The sequence below is a fragment of the Vombatus ursinus genome, unplaced genomic scaffold, assembly GCF_900497805.2.
Source record: "Vombatus ursinus unplaced genomic scaffold, bare-nosed wombat genome assembly UNPS02014799.1, whole genome shotgun sequence".
Lineage (NCBI taxonomy): Eukaryota > Metazoa > Chordata > Mammalia > Diprotodontia > Vombatidae > Vombatus > Vombatus ursinus.
In genome coordinates, this window is record NW_020954577.1 from 882,460 (window position 1) to 902,812 (window position 20,353).

Consider the following 20,353-nt stretch of genomic DNA (forward strand, 5'->3'; position numbering starts at 1 on the left):
AGCCTGCCCTTGGCATTTCACGAATTGCTTTCACAGTCAGCAAAATTGCCAGCCATTCAAAGATTCAAACTCATTAAGTCGGAGAAAATACTGAATCCAGTAACCAGTCATTCCCTCGTCAGGTGGCAGTGAGCAAAAACCTTAATTAAAACAGGACCTAAAGGAGAGCTGTTCTGGTTCCTGTGACCCATCCTGGATCAGGGAATTCAGATGCCGAACCTCAGCGCAGATGGTACTTCAGAGGTCCCCTTACCCAAGTCACACCCAAACGAGAATCCCTTCGTTGGCGGGCCAGCCAGCCTCGTGGCTCTGCAGCTTGTGCCGGGGAGATCCTCCTGCCTCTCCCCTGACAAACCCACCTCTCTGAGACTGGCAACCCCTCGCTCCCAATCCAGCCCTCTGGGACCAAACAAAATGAGTTTAATCCTTTCCTCCGGCTCAGTTCCTCTGATAAAGGAACCTTCTTCTTGGAGGGCGGCACGCCTCCATGACATCCGAAGACCTGAGTTCAAGTCCTGGCTGTGCTATCTTGGGCAAGCTATTCACCTGTCTAAACCTCAGTTTCCTCCTCTGTAAAACAAGGGAGCTGGACGAGATGCCCTCTCTGGTCCTTTTGGGCTCTAAATCTATGCTGCCAAAAGACTCATTCCACTCTGGGCTTTTCCTGGTGTCGGTGCTCTCCCCCTTGAGATTGCCTTTCATGCATGTGTGTATGCGTGCATGTATGTACGTGTGTGCATGCGTGTGCATTTTTGCATGCACATGCATGTACTGGGGTACATGGATCATAACCCCAGAGTAATTGTTTGATTTTTTTGTCCTAATGTCCTAGCACCAGCGCCTGACCTACGTTAGATGCCTAGGAAATGAGTGGTGAATGGACCAGGGGATGGTGATACTGAAGGGGCCTTTTCCTTTTCATGGGGTGAATTCCATTCCTCCTGTTCCCCAGACACAGGATCAGGATCATTTAAGAGGATGAGCCATTTACTCCCTCACTGATGGGAATTCAGGTTGGAGAGATTCAGAAGGCAGGGCATGAGCCGTAGGTCTGCGGGGGGGACTTCCCGGAGACCATGGAAGAACAGTATGGTGATGGCCAGGTCACGTGACAAGGAGCTCCCTTAGTGATAGGCGCATTGGGGGAAAGGGCGACCCATCACTATGTCCATGAGAGTGGACTCTGATGTCGGCAGAGCTGAACACGCTGAAGAACTGAGTTTTATCATCTATTGAGGGCTGCGAGCACATACCACAAGTGGTAGCATTCGCCATTAAATTCCCGCAAACGCTTCAGGGTCCCAATTCAACAATAATCAGAAAGTCCTAGGAAAATAATTACTAACAATAATAACATTCATATAGCGCTTTAAGGTTTGCAAAGCACTTTACATATATCTTATTTTATCCTCACAACAACCCTAGGAGATAGGTGTTTTTATTTTTCCCATTTTACAGATGAAGAAAGTGAGGCAAACAGGTTAAGGGACTTGTCCAGGGTCACACAGCTAAGCGACTCCAGACCCAAGGTTCTATCTGCTGTGCCTCCCAGCTCCCACTGTGTGAAGGCCACCACTGTTGGATGAATTATGGATGAGAATCCCACAGGATGAGATGTGAGTGAACTGTGATGGACACCATTCTCATGGCAGGCAGCAATGATAAAAACCACCAATCCCTTAATGTATCCTGAAGAAATGTAAAGAACTGGATGAAGATTCAAGAAATCAATTGCACTTTAGGACGGAAGAGACCTGACCCAGCAATATCGCCCCTGAAAAAAGACTCGGATGCTTGGTCGGCTGCAAGCTCAACGAGGGACCACAGAACGTCGAACAGGGTGAACAGCATTTAAATGAATTCACAGCTGTGCTCGGCTCTTGAGAAGCAACGGGTGCCTTGTGCTCAGAACCACGCAAGCCGGTCCCAGGATTTGGGAGGTAGAAGGAGTCTCATCTAATCTAACCCAAACCAAGAGGGTTCCCAACCATACGATGATGATTTTCTGCCCAAGTCCAGCACCTCTCAAGGCAGGCCATCCCAGTTTTGGACAGCTCCAATTACGCTATTTTTCTCAAGCACTGGGAGAATCCCGTTAATAGAGGGAGTCACGCTTTATTGTTCCTGGTACTTCTCACTCCCAGAGGATAAGAGACTGTCTTCTGCCTTCTGTTGTACCACCAGCTCTCATCACAGTGCCTGGCACATAGTAGGTGCTTAATAAATATTTACTGATTGAGTATATTCACATGTAAAGAGCCAGGGAAGATGATACATTGAGTAGCCCTTGGCAGTAAAAATGCCAGACCAACCCAGAATGCCAAGTCTGTCTTTGCTAGCAATCCTTCCAACTGACCGATCCAAAAATTCAACAAAACATTACCTTCTAGAATATATCCAAAGGCTTCATTTCTGAGAGCTGCTGCAACCTTCAGGAAAACCCCCTCCCCTCAAACATGGGAGTAATCAGCTACATTGGCATTCCTAATTCTCTAACCTAAAGTGGGGAGAAATTGCCTAAACTTCTGCCTTATCTAGAATACGAGGTAATTTTATCTCAAAAAAGAAGAGAGAACCCCACTCATCACAATTAATTACATTAATGTGGCTCATAATCCAGCTTCCCAGACAAGCCTAAAAGTGCCATATGCAAACACAAACCCACCAACCGGCATCCCAAAGTCTCTCTCAATTTTGGCCATTCCAAGCTCCTCCTGTCTTGCCTTGAGGCATTTTCTGACAATAAAAGCCCCTGACTACCCTCTCTCCCACACTTCCAAAGCTCAGGGCATGTAGGCAAAGCCAGTCCTGCGTGAAGGCAAATCTAATGAAATTTCTAACAGCATTTTAATCCAAAATGGAACAGGACAGAATGAATGTCCTATTGCTTTGTTCAACCCAGGCCTATATGTGAAGAAGCCAACAAGGATTAGCTTCAGAAGGGAGACCAAAAAAGAAATTCAGCCCTGCTCCCACATCCCTCCACCCGCCACGTTGTTCGGTGTCAGAGGCACCAGAGCGGGGGAGGCAGCAGGTGCCCAGGGGCAGGACATATCTGTAGTTAAGCTGTTCAGAGAGGCAGCCTGGTGTAATAGGCAGACCTGGGACTTGGGAGTCAGAAAGAGCTAAGTTCAAATCTTGCCTCAGACCTGGAACCTGTGAACTTAAATTAAAAAAAAAGTTTTAAAAACTGCATTTTGTTGTAATTGGTTTCCTTTTGTAATCCTACTTTGTTTTATGTATTTAAAAACACGATTATGATTGGGTCCATGGGCTTCACCAGACACTGCCAGAGGGGTCCATAACTCAAAAAAAAAAAGGTTAGAAACCCTCATCTTTGACACTAGTTGTAGGGCTTTGAGCAAGTCACAACCTCTCTGGGCCTCAGTTTCTCTTCTGTAAGAATGAGGGGGTGGACTGAAGGAACTCTAAGTTCCCTTTTGACCCAGGACAAATTACTTCATCTCTGGGATCACCTACTTCACACGAGGTTATCGTGACAATCAAATAAAATTATCTGCGTAAAGTGCACTGCAAAGAGCTCTATGATGGTCGGCTGTCGTCACCATCATCACTAGCAGATGGTAGAAGTGGGTGACAGAACCAGGATCCCCAAAGGTCTAGGCCAAAGCTTTTCAGCAAAAGCTAATAAGAGATAACAGCAGATTTGAAGCCAGGAAATTCAGGCTGGAATTCAAGCTCTGCTGTTTCCCTAGCAGCCCGATATTGGGTGAGTTCACTTCCTCTGCATCCCCACTGCTCCATCAGTAAAACAAAGGGACTGGACCAGAAGAATGCTAACGACCCGGCCGGCTCCAAAGCCGGCTGTGACAAATGTAAAGTCTGCACTTGGGTCCAAAAAATCAACTGTACAAACGGTACATACGGGCAGAAAGCAAATCAAATGAGAAGGCCCTGGGGATGCTAGCGGACTTTGGGCTTCACCTGAGCCAGGCGCAGGACATAGAGCCCAAATAGCTGATATGATCTGAAGATGCTTTGACACAAGGCTGAAGATTCTCTCTTTCCCTCGCCTGGTTCTCCTCCAATTTCTCTGACCACCACCTCTCACTCTCCTCCAGGACCCTTTAGCTAATCACTTACTCATACAACCTTAATCAATAGGCACTTATTAAGCACCTACTATGTGCTAGTCTCTTCTCTAGGATCACTCTAGTCTTCCCCTTAGCAATCTTACCTACCTCAGAGGCTTGACCTCCATGTAATTCATTCCCAAATTTTACTTCATCCCTGACCTTCTGAACTCGAGACAGCTGACAATATATGGAGTACTTTAAGATTTGTAAAGCACTATCTATACTCATGTATATATGTACATACACATCATATCATGGAATCCTTACAGGTAAGGAAACTGAGGCACAGAGGTGAAATGATTCTGCTGTGGTTATACACACAGGATGGAACTCCCATTTTTACTGACTCCAAGCCCAGTGTCCCCAGCACAAGTCCAAGAAGCCTCTCCAGCGACATGTCCAACTGCCCTCTGCAGTCTGTGGACAGATTTCAGGGGAACTGTGACCTTGAATGGAGAAAAAAACTACATCTTTATTTTCACCAACATTGGTTTCCTTTATAATCAATCCGCATTTAAGAACTTTCTTCTTAGAAACGGCCTACAGACTTCACCAGACTGCCTGCCACAAAAACAGAGAACTTCTGATCTAAATAAAGTTTACATCTCCCCCAGTGCTCAGCATCACAGCAAGCAGCACGTATTTTTTGAACTGAACTGAAACAGAGAATTCATACGTGCCAAAAGCCAAATCCACCAACGTGTAAACCTTCGAAACATTATCATAAAGACATTTTAAAAGCACAAATGCAACTTATACAGCCTTTAAAACCACACGAATCCGAATCCTGAAAACTCACCTGATCTGTATACAGGAAACACACACTATTTGTTTAGAAAAGGCCTTGAAGGGGTGGTCACAACTGGTTTATCTTTGAAGTCAGTCATGAATAAATAACATGAGACTTTTATGAGTCAGCCTGTCGTTGGGGAGAGCATTCTGTCCTGGGGCTCCTGCCAGATCTCTTTTACCTGGCCCAATCCAATCCCACAAGCATTTATTAAGCACTACCAAGGCACTATAGATACAGAGACAAAATGAAAAACAGCCCCCACCCTCAACGAGCTTACAGTCGACTCTTGGGGGGAGACCAAACAAACACGTAGCCCTGCATGATCATGGGATGACCAGCTTGGAGATCTGGAAGTGCGGCTCCGAGGAGAAGGACGGCATGAAACCCCATCTATTTAGTGTTCACCGTGTGTCAAATACCTTCTGCTGCACTGGGGATTCAAAGACAAAACTGGAGGGTCCCTGCCCTCGGGGTGCAACCGGTCAGAATAAGAGAGCGGGACAGACGGCACGCGAGCAGAAGGAAGCTAGAGACCCGATGAGGCAGGGACGGGGAGGGACGACATCCCAGAAAGGGGGCCCGGCCGGGGCTGGCCAGTCCATCCGAGGACCACGCAGCAGGGTCTGCTCACAGCAGCCTCAATCACGTAAGCAAATATACAAGCGACTCTGGAACCCCGAGAAGGAACTGCCATCTCCTTCTACCACGGATGCTTCCATGAAGTGACATATTTTTATATCTCAGAACTGAGAATGACCATTTTATACGTTGCTCCGTCTTCTCCTGCCAAGGATGAGATCATCAAATACGGGGTGAGATCATGGATGTCCACCTACCCAGGCCAGTCCTGGGAGAGGCAATGAAATAACATCTGTGCACGAGGTCACCAGGAGCAAAGAGAACGGAACCCCCTCGACGAGCAGGAACCTGGTATCGGCCACCTTTCAGGTCAAGGATCCCCTGGACACGGGGAGCAGAAGGGACGGCCCGGGATGCTGTCGGTTCTAAGCATTCTCCTGAGCAACTTCAATGAGCTGATACTTGCGAAGCGCTTAGCACAGTGCCTGGCCCATAGCAGGTGCTTAATAAATGCTTATTCTCTTCCCTCCCTCAGCTAGGATGGAGAGGCAGGGCCTCACCAGCACATCCCAGAGCAGGCAAAGGCCAGGATCTGCTGACTGTCTTGGACCAGAGCCAAGATATCACCAACACAATGGGAGAAGAACCTCCCTCACGCTGTTAAGACTTAATCAGCAAGGATTACTCTGAACCCAAGAACAGAGATGAAACCTGTTTAATTTGCTGGTCTGAGTTATGAAATGCAACATCAGGGCAGATCAGGAGAGCTCCTTGTACTTGTGAATAATGCATTTTGAGCTCAGTATGGTACAAAAGAATGAGTGAGTTCAAGACCTGAAGCGTGGAGCCTTGGGTTAAAATCTTGGCTTTAAGATTTACCAGCTCCATTTACCCATTTGTAAAATGGGGGTGATAATAACAGCGCCTCCCTCTCAGGGCTGTTGTGAAGACCAAATGAGATAATATTGGTAAAGTGCATTGGAAACCTTCAAGAACTATGGAAACACCAACGATTATTATTATTATTATTATTATTATTATTGTTATTGTGGTGGTGATTGTTAACCTTGGAGAGAAAAAAGGGACAGTGGACAAGCAATACAGACCAGCCATCCTCACTCCACTATCACATTGGTTATTCAAACCACGAAGGTCTGATGGAAAGGATTGTTACCAGTTAGCCCCTCTAAAAAGTGGGCTTCGTTCCCCAGGAGTCCAAGCCTTTACAGAGTGTCTGGGAGGTTAATGGCGCAGTTATTACTCTATATGGGTTTTGTAATGGCTCGGGGCCTCTGTGAATCCTTTTTCATCTGCTTAAAAAGATGGGATGAAAAATCATGCTGCTAGCAAATGTTCACCACTGTCAGAATACCTGAAATAAAATCTATGTCTGGGATCACTGGGATTCTCCACAAAGAGACTGGAAGTCCCAACAGGTAGGGCCTGGGAGGGACCAACTTTCCCTGATCAAAGGTCTGCTAGAAAAGGGGGTCCACTAAAGTGCTCATAAGAATCCATGCAGGCCGTATACTGACTTAGATAATGTTAATATGTGGATTCCTATGTTCTACTGAATTTTTATTTGTTTCGTTAACTATTTCCCAATTACATTTAAATCTGGTTTGGGTACACTCAGGAGTGTTGCAGGCCACAATGTGGCCCACCAGCCATGTATCTGACACGTCTACCTTGGACCACCAAGGACTGGATCTATGGGACGAAATAAAGGCTGTCCTATACTTGTTTTGCATTGCTCCCTTGAATGCTCATGAAGGAGCTGGGTGCCTTTGCTATCCACATTTGGAGAAACCTAACTCTGAGGAATAGCTCAGCTTTACTGTGGAGATCCAGGAGGGGGGTGGAATGAGCTGGCCGTCGTCCTCCGGAGCACAAAGCTTTGGGGATCAGAGGGATGAAAACCAACTTATTCTGTTCTCTGACCTTTTCAGAGCATCTCAGAGATGGGTGCAATGGGACAGGCAGTCAACCTGCAGCAGAAAAATTAGTACACAATCCTTATGAGTGACTGTGTATAAAAAAAATATCACCCTGGGGTCGACTGGGGGAGGAGCCTCCAAACTTAGCCAGGCTAGGCCTGAGACAATGGAAATACAGTCAGTCCATCACCAAGGTCTTCCTCGAAGGCCTTCTGAGCTTGCACTCTGTTTGCAGAGCCCTGGAGGGTCCAGGGTCAGCCACACCACAAGCAGACCTCCCAAGAGGGCCGTTATCCTGTCTGACTGGATTGTTTGTTTGTTTGTTTGTTTGTTTGTTTTTTAACCTAAATGCTTCAAGGAAAAGGAAAAAGGACCAGGACATTATTGCTCCACTACGACTTCTCCGGGGTTCTGTGTACCCCAGGGATGACCTCCCACCAGGTCGGGAATCCCACCCCTGAAACCTCATCGAACCATAACTGTGATAGCCTTCTCCAGATCAATAAGCACACAGACACAGAGCATCTGTGATGTCAGCGCTAGAAACTTCTGGCATGGGAATGCCTTCCACCAAAGCAGCGTGAAATCTATCTACATTTTCATGGATAAATGCAGGAGGCAGGGAGGGGCAGCGCAGTGGACAACGGAATGAGAGTTGGAGTACCTGGATTAAGTCCCAACTCGGTCATTTCTGTATGTCGTGTGTGACCTTGGGCAAATGACTTAAGCTCCCTGGGACTCAGTTTCCCCAGAGATAAAAGGAAGAGGTTGGGCCAGACGACCTTGGGTTCCCTTCCAGTCTCTAAATCTAATTCTAGACTTGCCACGGGGTCATTAGACATCACAGGCAAAACCGGACCCAGATCTCCCTATGTGCTGGGCATACAGTAAGCGCTTCATAAATGCTTATCAATCACGATTTCATTCATTCACTCCTGACTCCACACCTGCATTCTATCTGCCAATAATCCCCAGCACGCAAGATTTACTCCAGCTTTCCACGACCATGAAATGAGCCTCGTTGGAGGTCTTTACCAATCCAGGGTCCATGCCCTTGTCAGGGAATGTCTGTTATCTGTGGCCAAATCCATTTCTAGAAAGAGCAAACATCCCTGCTTCCAGAGCCACAGAAGAGATGCGCCGCAGGACCAGAGAAGAGCCAACATAGTGATCTCGATTCTCGAAACACAGAAACCCTCAGAGTCTGACTTTGATTTGGCCTTTGCTGATTCACCATGCCCGTATTCCGGATGTGCCCTGCATTTGCTCATCTGCTCCCCCTAGAATGAAAGCCGTTTTATACCTGTGTCTAGGAATCCTCAGTGCCTAGCACTGTGCCGGGCTCATAGCAAGCACTGACAAACGCTCACAGCCCGCATTTTTGACCTGGGGTATACCGGACTGTTCTGTCCTCCTCTTTCAGTTACAAACAGGAGAATGATGGGAAGATGTTCAGTCCCACATTGAGCGTGTGAGGACACTGGTGGGAGAGACGCTGGAAATGGGAGAGAATTTGGTCTGGACTTCAATTCCATAAAGCCAACTCTGGTGAACAGAACCAGGGTGTTGGTGATTAGTATACAGGAGCAGCATGTCGCAGGGAAGATGGCCCAGGCTCGAGCCCAAGGCCCCTGGTTCAAATCCCAGCTCTAACACCACCCGGGTGACCCTGGGGAAGTTACCTAACCTCTCTGGTAAAAATCAACATGCCTTGGCAACACCTGGGGTCTGGGGTATGAGAAGGAAGAGCCGAGGAAGTCAGCAAGGCTGCCAGCCTGGGAGACAGGGCGGAGGAGAGGGCCCTCTCCAGCAGCAGGGAAGGAAGGAGGGTTGGGGGGGGGGGAAGGGGACAAGTTCTGTTTTGGAGTGGGGAGATTTCTGAAAGTTGGAGATGGTCAGCAGAGAGGTCGAGGCTGGATAAACACACCTGCGAATCATGAGCGCAGAGATGATACGTGAATCCACAGAGAGAAGAAGTAGAGAAAGGGGGCTGGACAGCGCCCTGTGGTCAGGGGCTGGAGGGCCCTGGAGGAGGATCCCCCCCGAGGCAGTTCAGAAGGAGCAGTCAGATGCGGGGAGGACTGGAGGAGGACCAGGGGTCCCCAAGACCTACTGATGGCTCAAAGGATGAGGACTGAGGAAAGGCCATGGGATCTGGCAGTAACTTTGGGCAAGTGACAATCTCCTTGGGCCTCAGTTTCCTTATATGTAAAAAGAGGGGGTGAGAGTAGAGAATCTCCAAGGTCCCCTTCCTGCTTTCAACTTAGGAACCTGTTTCAAATCTTCCTCTCACATTTACTCTCCATACGACCCTGGGCAAGTCACTTAACTCTCTGGGCGTCTGTTTCCTCAGCTGCCTTTTCCTCAGTCATAGACTGACGACGATCCTATGGTCTTAGTGTCTTGCTCATCATCACCCAGAAAGTATGGACAATTGGGGATGCTCCTGACACTGAGTCTGACACTTTTCCTTGACCCTGCATTCTCCTTACCATAAGGTATATTTCAAAGACAAAGCCTTTTTAAAAAGGAAAGGAAAGGGGAAAAATGCACATTTTTGGCCCTGATTTCAGTGGGCTATGAAACCCTTTGCACTTGGGTTCTACACACCCCTCCCCCAGCCCTGTTTCTTACCTTCCCCCACCAAGGACACCCCTATGGACATTCCCATGAATTTGCTCTTGGTCCACACGTAGGTGTTCACAAACATTCCCTTCTCCTTGCACTCGCAGTAAAAGCACGACACCGGTGGGTGGTGGGACACCTGCTCGGCCACAAAGGTCAGTTTGTACCGTCCCGACCGGGGCTCACTGGCCTCCTGGGCCTTGGCCTTCCGCTTTCTTGGCAAAGGCTTGACGCGGTCCTTGGGGATGTCCCAGGAGCAGTGAAACGTCTCGCCCAGGATGGGGTTGTACGGCTTCTTGGCCACCGCGCCCTTGCGGCCCTCGCGGAAAGACGTCAGGTAGTACTCCACGAAGGAGATGGCTCTGTCGGCCGGGGTGGCCCCGGAGCCGATGGACAGCAGCATGTCTGGGTGGGCCATGAAGTTGGCAAACATCTCCAGGAGGGACCTTTTCTCCAAGATGAAGGTGGGGAGCGCAACCTGTGTCAGAAGCAGACAGGGAATTAGCACAGGCAGCCTGGCCAGGCTCTCAAAGCACCTACAGATGTGACCCCCTTGAACCTCGAAGCAACTCAGCGATGGCACTGCCCATACCGTTATCCCCACTTTGCAGATGAGGAAACTGAAGCAGAGGGGTGCTGTGACTACCAAGGAAAGTCCAGCCTCCTCATCTTATAGACGAGGAAACTGAGGCAGAGGGGTGCTGTGACTCCCAAGGAAAGTCCAGCCTCCCCATCTTATAGACGAGGAAACTGAGGCAGAGGGGTGCTGTGACTCCCAAGGAAAGTCCAGCCTCCCCATCTGACATAGGAGGAAACTGAGGCTCCAAGATCTTGCCCAACACTGGGCAGATCACAGAACTCTGCAATGAGAAATGGAAGGAAACCTAGAACCTGTTGAGTTACAAGATCATGGACCTATCTCCAAAAGGAACCTCAGAGCTCAGTAAGCCCAACCTCCCCACCTTACAGAGGAGGAAAGCTACTTGTCTAAGGTCAGGGGCAGAATTTGAACCCAGATCCTCTGACCTCTTCCTGGGCTTTTTCTACGACTCCACACACACGGTCTCTCCCTCTATTTCTTTCCTTCCCTTGTCCAGACAATCTTCTCTCCCCCCAAATGTCATTTCTCTGAACACACAAGCTTCTCTTGCCCCCTGCCCCGACCCAAGCCTCTATTATTTATAGACGTGAAGACGGGGGGAAAACCAGCAAAAGGGAGCAAGTTGTTGCCTCTTTCCTAATATCAGTTACAAGTTGATGGATCGCAAAGTGTCACCAACACCAGAAACCCTGATCTTCTTCAGGAGGCTCCAGAGAATGAAGCGTGAGCTCACACCTGGGGAGCCCCAGCTGTCACAGCATCCCTGGGGAGAGGTGCTGTAGTGCAGGGGGCAGGGACGCCCCTCGATTCCATTCAGCCAATATATGTGTGACATCTCAGAAGCGCTCAACACCAGGGTTATCGATGGCATGGTCCCTGCCTGTGGGAGTTCCCATTCCCAGCCCCCTAGGCTGGGATTTTATCTGCTTTATCAGGTCAGATGATGTCATGGTCCCCACCCCATCCACCTGGTCCCAAAGAACGAAAACAACATAGGAATGAACGGGCACTGATCCTAGCTTGTCAGGGACGTCATACTCTGTTTGATCACCACGACCTTAAACGTTTGTCATAATGGAGAAATCGCAGTGTTTCAGGGCAGGAACTGTGATTCCTCATTTAAGGACCGGATGCCTCTCTTCTCATACCATTAAGGTTCCTTTGTAGTTGCAACGCTCATGGCAAGCTCAACCTTGCTTTAAAAAATTCTCTCCCATCTTAGGGTGCTTCTATCCCCCCAGCAGCTGCCTGCTGATCCGTCTCAGCACTCCTGGCAATCCGCCAAAGTGTAAGGAATGACATTTATTCCATAAGGCACAAACTGCACTCTCTCTCTCCCCGCCACTAAACATAGCGTATGACACACAGTCAGCGCTCAATAAATGCTCGTTGACCCGACTTCATCTATACTGGCATTCTTCTGAGTCTGGAGTCTGACTCAGGACCGTCAAGAGTTAAAGGAGAAATTCTGGCCATCAGCAAACTCAGCGGTGTCTTTGTTCTCCTTTTGCTAATGCCGTATTTCTGGAGTCTTGAGGTCCCTCATCTAATGGGCTGTGGCTTCCTCTGGGAAGGAGGGGGAGGACAGCAGTCCCTGGACTCAGCACTGTAGAGACTCATGTGTCACAGAGTCCAGCTCAGGCCGGGAGCCTGGGCCTAATAAATCCCCAAGACCAGCCGCGGCGAGGGTCAGACCCTTTTCCCCTCTATTTGCTCCAAGCTTTGTCTCTTTGCTCGGGGAAGGGGATAATGCCAGGACTAAGGAGGCACTGGGCCAGTGGTCTTGGCTCTGGTCAGACCACATCTGGAACACGGCGCTGGCTTCTGGGGGCTACATTTCAAGGTCATTACTAAGCTAGGAGACACAGGCTCAAAGATCCTACGGCACGGGTCTCACAGGTAACAAACACCTGGTTTCGCCATCAATCACTGCTCTAGAACCACCTTGAAAATGGAAAAAAAAAACCACAATGAAGCATCACCAACACAGGGCAGAGACAGGATCTTTCGTGTAGAAAAAGGGAAACCTGGAAAGCCGCTTCTGGTGCACCACCCACACAAGCTGACGTGACTCTGAAGGCAGTTAGCTGCCCCCTCAGGAGGGAAGGTCCAACCTGAGAGGCCTTGGACCCGCCTGGGGCAGTATCCTGCCACCTCTTCCTCTAGCCCGTCCAAGGCCTCAGCCAGCTACAAAAAAAGGGGTCCATCAACACACCCCTTTAAAATAAGCAAATTTTGGGGCAGCTAGGTGACACACCGACTCTAGAGTCAGGAGGACCTGAGTTCAAATCAAGCCTCAGACACTTGACACTTACTAGCTGTATGACCCTGGGCAAGTCACTTAACCCTGACTGCCTCCCCCAAATGAATGAATGAATAAATGAATGAATGAATGAATGAATGAATAAGGTACATGGATCATCCTTTCTTTCCTAGGGTAACTGCTCATTCACCACAAAAACATCGTTTAGAAGAGCATTTGCTACTTAATGGTGGGAAACTACATGTGTAGAAGAGACCAATCAACTCTCCCCAATAAATTTTAAGAAAAATCCCAGTCACAAAACAGTACTTTGTTGTTTAGTTGTTTTTCAGTTGTATTTGACCCTTCATGGCCCCATTTGGGTCTTGGCAAAGACACTGGAGTGGTTTGCCCTTTCCTTCTCCAGCTCATTTTACCAGATAAGGAAATTGAGGCAAACAGGGTTAGGTGATTTGCCCAGGGTCACATAGCTAGTAAGTGTCTGAAGTCAAATTTGAATTCAGGTCTTCCTGATTCCAGGCCAGGCACTTTCTCCACTGTACCACCTAGCTGCCCCCAACAAAATAGCACTACTTTACCCCTAAATGACTATTCTAGGGGCACATGAAATTAGTAAAAATCACAATGTTTCTTAGTATTCATGACCAAATTCCATTATGGGCAGCTGGGTTGCACAGGAGAGAGAAGTCTGGGCCTGGAGACAGGAAGATCTGAGTTCAAATCCAGCCTCAGACACTTAGTAACTTACTAACTTAGATACTTACCAACACAGTGACCCTTGGGCAAGTCACTTAAATCTCTATTTGCCTCAGTTTTCTCAACCAGAAAATGGGGGATAACAATAGCTCGTATCTCCCAAGGTTGTGGTGAGAATAAAATGAGATAATATTTTTTAAAGCATTTAGTATAGTGCTTGGCACACATCAGGCACTATATAAATGCTAATTATTATTGTTGTTGTATTTCCTTAAGTCCTATCTTGGAATGACAAAAAAGGTTTTTTCTTTAAAAATTAGAAGACATAAGAGGGGCAGCTAGGTGGTGCAGTGGATAGAGCACCAGCCCTGGAGTCAGGAGGACCTGAGTTCAAATCTGGCCTCAGACACTTGATATTTACTAGCTGTGTGACCTTGGGCAAGTCACTTAACCCCACTGCCTAGCCAAAAAAAAAATTAGAAGACATACCATAATCGTGCAGAGATGGAAATAAGGTCAAATCCCAGGCTTTATAGATGATTGCTCAGATAAAAGAGTATCACCTCCCTTTCATATTGTAACAAATCTCTAACAAATCCTTATTAATCAGTGGTTGGCCCCAGATTTTCCTTCATTTTTCAGCATGTGGGGGAAAGGTGAAAGAATACTAGATTTGAAGTCAGAGGATGTTAGTTCAAATCTCAGCCCGGCTACTTATTAATTTTTTCATCTCTGAAGTAAGGGGATTGGATTAGGTAATCTAAAGGTCCCTTCGGCTTCAAATTTTCTTGTAGCCAATAATTTATAAAACTTGGAGGGTGGCCAGTGACTCACTGAAGAGGCTGCACCGGCCGGCACTGGCCCCAGGGCCTTTATCAGGCCAGGGGGAGCACCTGAGGCCCCCTTGCGCACTTCGCTTTGGCCTTTTCGCCACCTGTCACCATGGCCCATCATGGATCTCTCAGTCACCATCCCCGGGCCTACTCTTCCCATCCGCGTCCCCACCACCTGCCAAACGTTTGTCATCACTAGGTTTGCCAACCTCGCGCTGACCCGCTCGGTGCTTGGTGCTATGTGAATGGTCGCTCTCATCATCACCGTCGTTACGACGACTTTGCAGCCTGTGACCTGCCATAGTGAGTATCTCGGGGAGTTCACTGATGCTCCTGACTATGACAGGCTTCACAGAATCTGGTACTTTCTCTGTTTCAGGGAAACAGTCTGACCTCGATTCTTTGGCACACATTGATTTATTTAGAGGCTCAAAGAATCCAAGGGGACCCTCAGAGATCTCCAGCCCAGACCTCTCCCCCCAATGCCTTGATGCCTTCAAAAAGTTAAATAACAACTATTTACAAAGTGCTAAAAGAGAGACGAATCTATTTAACATGTGTACAGAGAATGAGAACACAGATCAATAATGATGATAATAACTGCTAGTGGTTACAGTGCTTTGTTTGTGAAGCGCTCTGTATATCTTATCTCATTGGATTCTCACAACTCTGGGAGGTAAGTGCTGTTATTATCCCCATTTTATGGTTGACAAAACTGACGCAGATAGAGGTAAAGTGACTTGTCCAGGGTCACATAGCTAGTAAATGTCTGAGGCTGCATTTGAACTCTGGCCTTCCTGACTTCAGGCCCAGCGCTCTGTGCTAAGCCTAACCCTGACCCTGTCGAATGAGGATAGGATGAATGCTTATGAGAAGACAAAGTGCTTTGAGATCAGATGACAGGGAGAGCGGGGAAGTCGCCAACAGAAAGTGCCAAGTGGCCCTTTTCATCTACTAATCAAGGAATGCTTATTAAAATCTACTCTGCCCCAGGTGCTAGGCCAGGTGCCCCGGATTCAGATACAAAACGTCCAGCTGACTGATCCCCGAGGACTCGCCAGAGGGGAAGTGGGACGTGACAGAGCAAGCTCTGGATCTGGGGGGAGGAAGAGTGGGGATGGCAGCCCACCCCCTCCTCTTACCTGGTATTCAGCTCCTCCATCTGTAAAATGGGATCATGACTACAGCACCTGCTTCAGAGAGTTTGCATTTGAATGGGTGCTTCCCAACTCTGAGAGCCGCTAGAAATGTTAGCTAGCGTCAATTACCCAAGATCGGCGTCCTCCCGCTTCTCCTAGCTCCATCACAGAGAGCTCGGGCGGAACACGTCTCAGCCTTCTTCCGCGGAGGGCCCTTCAGGTCCCAGAAGACATCCTGGGGGTGTCTGCCTCTAAGTCCCTCAGGCAAGTAAAATCCCACGGCAAGAGGAGCTAACTCGGCCCTTCCTTTTTCTTCCTTCCTCCTCTTCTTCCTTCCTTTCTTTTTTTCCTTTTTTCTTTCTTTCCTCCTCTCTTTCCTTTTTCTTTCTTTCTTCCTTCCTACCTTCCCATTCTTTCTTTCTTCCTTTTTCTCTTGCTTTTTCTTCCTTTTTCTTTTTTTCTTCTTTTCTCCTTTCCTTTCTTCCATTTCATTTTTGCAAAACGGCTCTTCCTGGTCCCTTCTGAGGTTTTCTTGGGCTTTATTATCACTCCTTTTACCAGTGCTTTGTAAGTATTAAGTCACTTCATCCTCTGCTTCCTGGGCATCAGGGCCCGGAACGCCAGGGCCAGTGGGCGGGGGGCCTGGGGCAGGGGCAGGCACCAATAGGACTGTCTGCCTGAGACCTGGCGCATGAGTAATAAGGCAGCTGTTGAGACGGACGGTGTCAGCACAGGTCAACACCACTAGATCAGTTTTATTGGGCTATCAATAACACTGGCCTTTTCTCCCATTAAAAGAATTAACAGAACCAACCTCAACCTTTCCAGAGGAGACGAGAGGGGCCTTTGCCAGAGACCGACCCTAAATCCCGTCGATCAACAGGACGGTCGCTGGCTCAGTAGGCAAAGATCAGCGCCATGAGAGGGATGGCTGCCCGGCCAGAGACATTACAGGGGATGGGGGAGAGCCAGGAGGCAGCTGCAGCGATCGCTCTGGAGGGGATGAGGACCAACGTTCATACGAAGTTATGAAGATCAAATGATATTGTATTTGTAAAGACTTAGCACAGCACCTGGTACATAGTAGGTGTTTAACAAATGCTTTAAACATAATGCTCTGAGGTTCACAAGACACTTTCTGTATTATCTCAGTTGATGGTCACCACGGCCCTGTGAGGCAGGTACCATTATGATGCTTCATGTAAGAAGGTGGCTAGAGGGTGTGACGGATGGAGCTTTGGTCCTGGAGTCTGGAAGACTGGAGGTCAAATCTGGCCTCAGATACTGAGCTGTGTGACCCTGGACAAGTCCCTTAACTCGTGTGCCTCAGTTTCCTCAACTGTACAGTGGGAATAATAACAACATCAACTTTCCCGGGTGGTTGTGAGGATCAAATAAAATAATATTTGTAAAGCACTTAGCAGAGTGTCTGGCACATAGTAGGTGCTATACAAACATTAGCTATCATCATCATGATTTATTATTGTTACTATTATTTTAAAGATGAAGAAGCTAAGGCTGAGGGCAGTTAAGTGACTTGTCCAGGGTCACACATCTTTTAAGTGTCTGAGGCAGGGTTCAAACTGAGGTCTTCCCGACTCCAAATCTAGCACTCTTGCCACCATACTACAAATCCCTCCTCTGCCCGAATGTCACAGTGTCACTCCTTTGATGAAACGGGTACCATGCAGCTGTCTCCGTTTGGGAAATCCAAACTTACCCAATTGACAAAGCACTTGGCACAGTACCTGGCACACAGCAGGCACTTAATAAATGTTTACTGAATAGCAGTGAGGGGAGGGGGCTTCCCACTGCAGAGTCACAAGCACCTGGGGGCCACCTTGCCTGGTCCGAGCAGCTGCTCCCCCAGCTCATGCTCGAAGGCCTCCAGTGAGGGACCCCCCACACAAGGGGGTCCGATCCACTTTCCTGGGGCTCTGACTCGGTAAGTTACTCTTTCCATAGGCTTTCAGGGGCCGCTCTGCCACCTCCTCCCATCGACTCGTCCCTCGTCCTCTGGGACCAGGCTAATCCCTCCTTCACGGGGAGGCCTTTCAAACACTCCAGACCAATTTCATGTCCTCCTCCAGTCCTCTCCGGGCTCGGCACCCCCAGCTCCTTCCAGCACCCTCCCGTGCTGTGATGGAGGGGACCACGGTGGTTCTCTGGTTCAGCCTCCCCCCCACCCCCCGGGGGCTCACCCCGTGCAGGGCCGCCACCAGCTTCGGAGGCAGCCAGGTCCCTTCTGGGACCCGGTGACTGGGAGAAAGTTCCTCATACAGGGCGGAAAGGTCTGTGTCTGCAGCTCGTTCACTGGTCTGTGTTCCACCTTCAGACACCAAACAGGTCAGAGGCAATGGGGTCTCCTGGAAAATACGCCATCCCCAGACCCAGAAGAGTCGAAGGTCCTAGGTTCAAATTCTGTCTCTGACACTCCTTGCCTTAGGCAACCCCGGGCCTCGGTTTCCTTGTGCGCCAAATGAAGGGCTTGGACCATGTTCAGCATCCACGCAGCAGGCGTTTAGCCAAACTCTGAAGACTTCACCTGTTCATGCCCAGGTCATCCTGGGGCCTCTCTGTCTTCACGGGTGGCTGCCTCGGTTGCCCATCACATCTAGGCTTGGGAGGTAACCACACTTCCCTTCACTACCTGGACTCCCCTCACACACGCCCCCTGAGCCCCGCCTGCCTGCCTCTTTCCAGTGCATTAATTAATTAAACCAATTAAACATAATTAAGCTGGCATCACCATTCCTGGAAAGGGCACGCTGATCGATTCTCAGTCAGCTCCCGTCACCAACTCTGTAAATCTCCAAACCATTTCCAGTCCATCTACAACTCTCAAGAGCCGTTGTCTCCCTGTGTTTGGATAGAAGCTTCCTGAGGGCCAAGACCGCCTTTACCTGTGAGTTTGCATCTCCCTAGGTTGCCCCCTCCCAGACCCAACTTAGCACACAGTAGGTGCTTTAAAAATGACACATCATCCCTGGTCTTTATAGACTCCCCCTGGGCATGGAAGGCCTGGCAACCTTCATCCCAGGCATACTTCATTGTAGGCACAGAGAAAACCATTCCTCCAGCTTGCCAGTCACATCCACGCCCTGGGCTGGGGGCAAGGCAAGGCCTAGGGGGTCTGCTTCACAGAGAGAAGCCTACTTAGCATCCCTCCTCCCTGGGCCTCCCCACCAAACTGCCGAGAGATTGACTGGCCCAAGAAGGAAAGGGGAAAAACAAAAAATTAAGGGGAAAAAACAGCCTCCCCCCCCAAAATCTATAGATTTAATGTATTTGCTTCGGGAAATAACACCGCACTATGTGAGCCACTACTCACGCAGCAGATTGATAAATCAACAGGTCCCTAAAACTCATCCTCGACAACATCCCTCACGAGAGACCAGAGATTCTGACCAAGATGCGACTCTCCAGGGGCGTCTCGGCCAGGTACTGAGCACCTGAGCCTTCGCTAATTAGAGAATTCAGTCCCACACACCCGTGGGAGGGAGGACCTCTGTCCTTTTCCCTTTAAACTCAGAGAAGACAGACAAAGGGGCATATACACAGGCATACATATACACGTCTACAATGTATAGGAATGTGACCAGGGCTCGAGTCCGGTGCAGACTGACCTCTCAATGCTTGGCCCCCCGACCAAGGGGCAGTGCTGGTTCAAGGCTGGGAGCCAGACCATGGCAGATCTCTCTTCTCCCAAACCCTTCGAAGCTCTGAATGTTAATCTCCACCGATAAAATAAGATCTTATGCATCTTATACAGTTTTCCTCAACTGTAAAATGGGAATAATAATGGCATCTACCTCGAAGGGTTGCTGTGAGGATCGAATAAGACAATAACTGCAAAGCAGTAAGCACAGTGCCTGACACATAGTAGGTGCTATATAAACATTAGCTATCATCATCATGTGTGTTCTCAGTTTCCTCAACTATAAAACAAATTATAACAGCACCTAACCTTTGCAGGGCTGTTGTGAGGATCAAATAATGATTGCAAAGTAAGCACAGTGCCCGGCACATAGCAAGTGCTATATAAATGTTAGCTATCACCACCACATGCTTCCTCAGTTTCCTCATCTGTAAAATGGGAATGATGACAGCACCTACCTCACGGGGGTTGCTGTGAGGATGAAAGGAGACAGTATTTGTAAAAGCACTTAGCCCAGTGCCTGGCCCACAGTAGGCACTTCATCAATCCTCCTTCCCTTCCCCTGCCCTTCCCCCCTCCACCACACCGTGCTACCACTAGACTGCTGAAGCCTGGTCATCCCCCTTTCTCTTCCAAGTCTCAGGAAGCCCAGGATGGCTTTGAGCTGTAGGTCGACTCATGAGCACTTATGATTACAGGGCACTGAGCTGCGCTCTGGGGATACCAAAGACACATAGAGTGTGGATGGTGCCTGCCCTTAAGGCACTTACAATCTAGTCGGGAGAAAGCAGACAAATGAAAAAAGCAATCAACAATGCAAGGTAACACAGGTCAAATGCTGCACGGAGGAGAGGGAGAGCGTGAGCCACAGAGGGCTGGAGGAGACGGGCAGCGCACGAGGGATGCCCGAGGGCCGGCGTCATGCTCCAGATGGGACTGGAAGGATGAGCGCTCTAGAGAGGGAAAGCCATTCCATGCAGGAGAAACAGAAGCCGAGACACAGAGAACTAGGGACCTGCGGGGCTGGAACACAGGACTCAGGAGGAGCCAGCGTGCTGCCGTGAATCCCTCGCGTTCAGAGCAAGGAGGGGCCGTAGCGATCGCCCTGTCCTACCCGTCCATTGGACTGATG

At 48.9% G+C, this 20,353-nt stretch overlaps 1 protein-coding gene across 1 annotated transcript in view; it reads right to left on the minus strand.

The window, feature by feature from the left end:
- The window catches only part of LOC114050535 (oxysterol-binding protein-related protein 10-like), a 256,026-nt gene that overhangs the window by 14,212 nt on the left and 221,461 nt on the right, over positions 1–20,353 (minus strand). Inside the window, exon 10 of the mRNA XM_027872312.1 lies at positions 10,041–10,509. Within this exon, the coding sequence (XP_027728113.1) occupies positions 10,041–10,509 (469 nt within the window). The remainder of the gene's footprint in view (positions 1–10,040; positions 10,510–20,353) is intronic.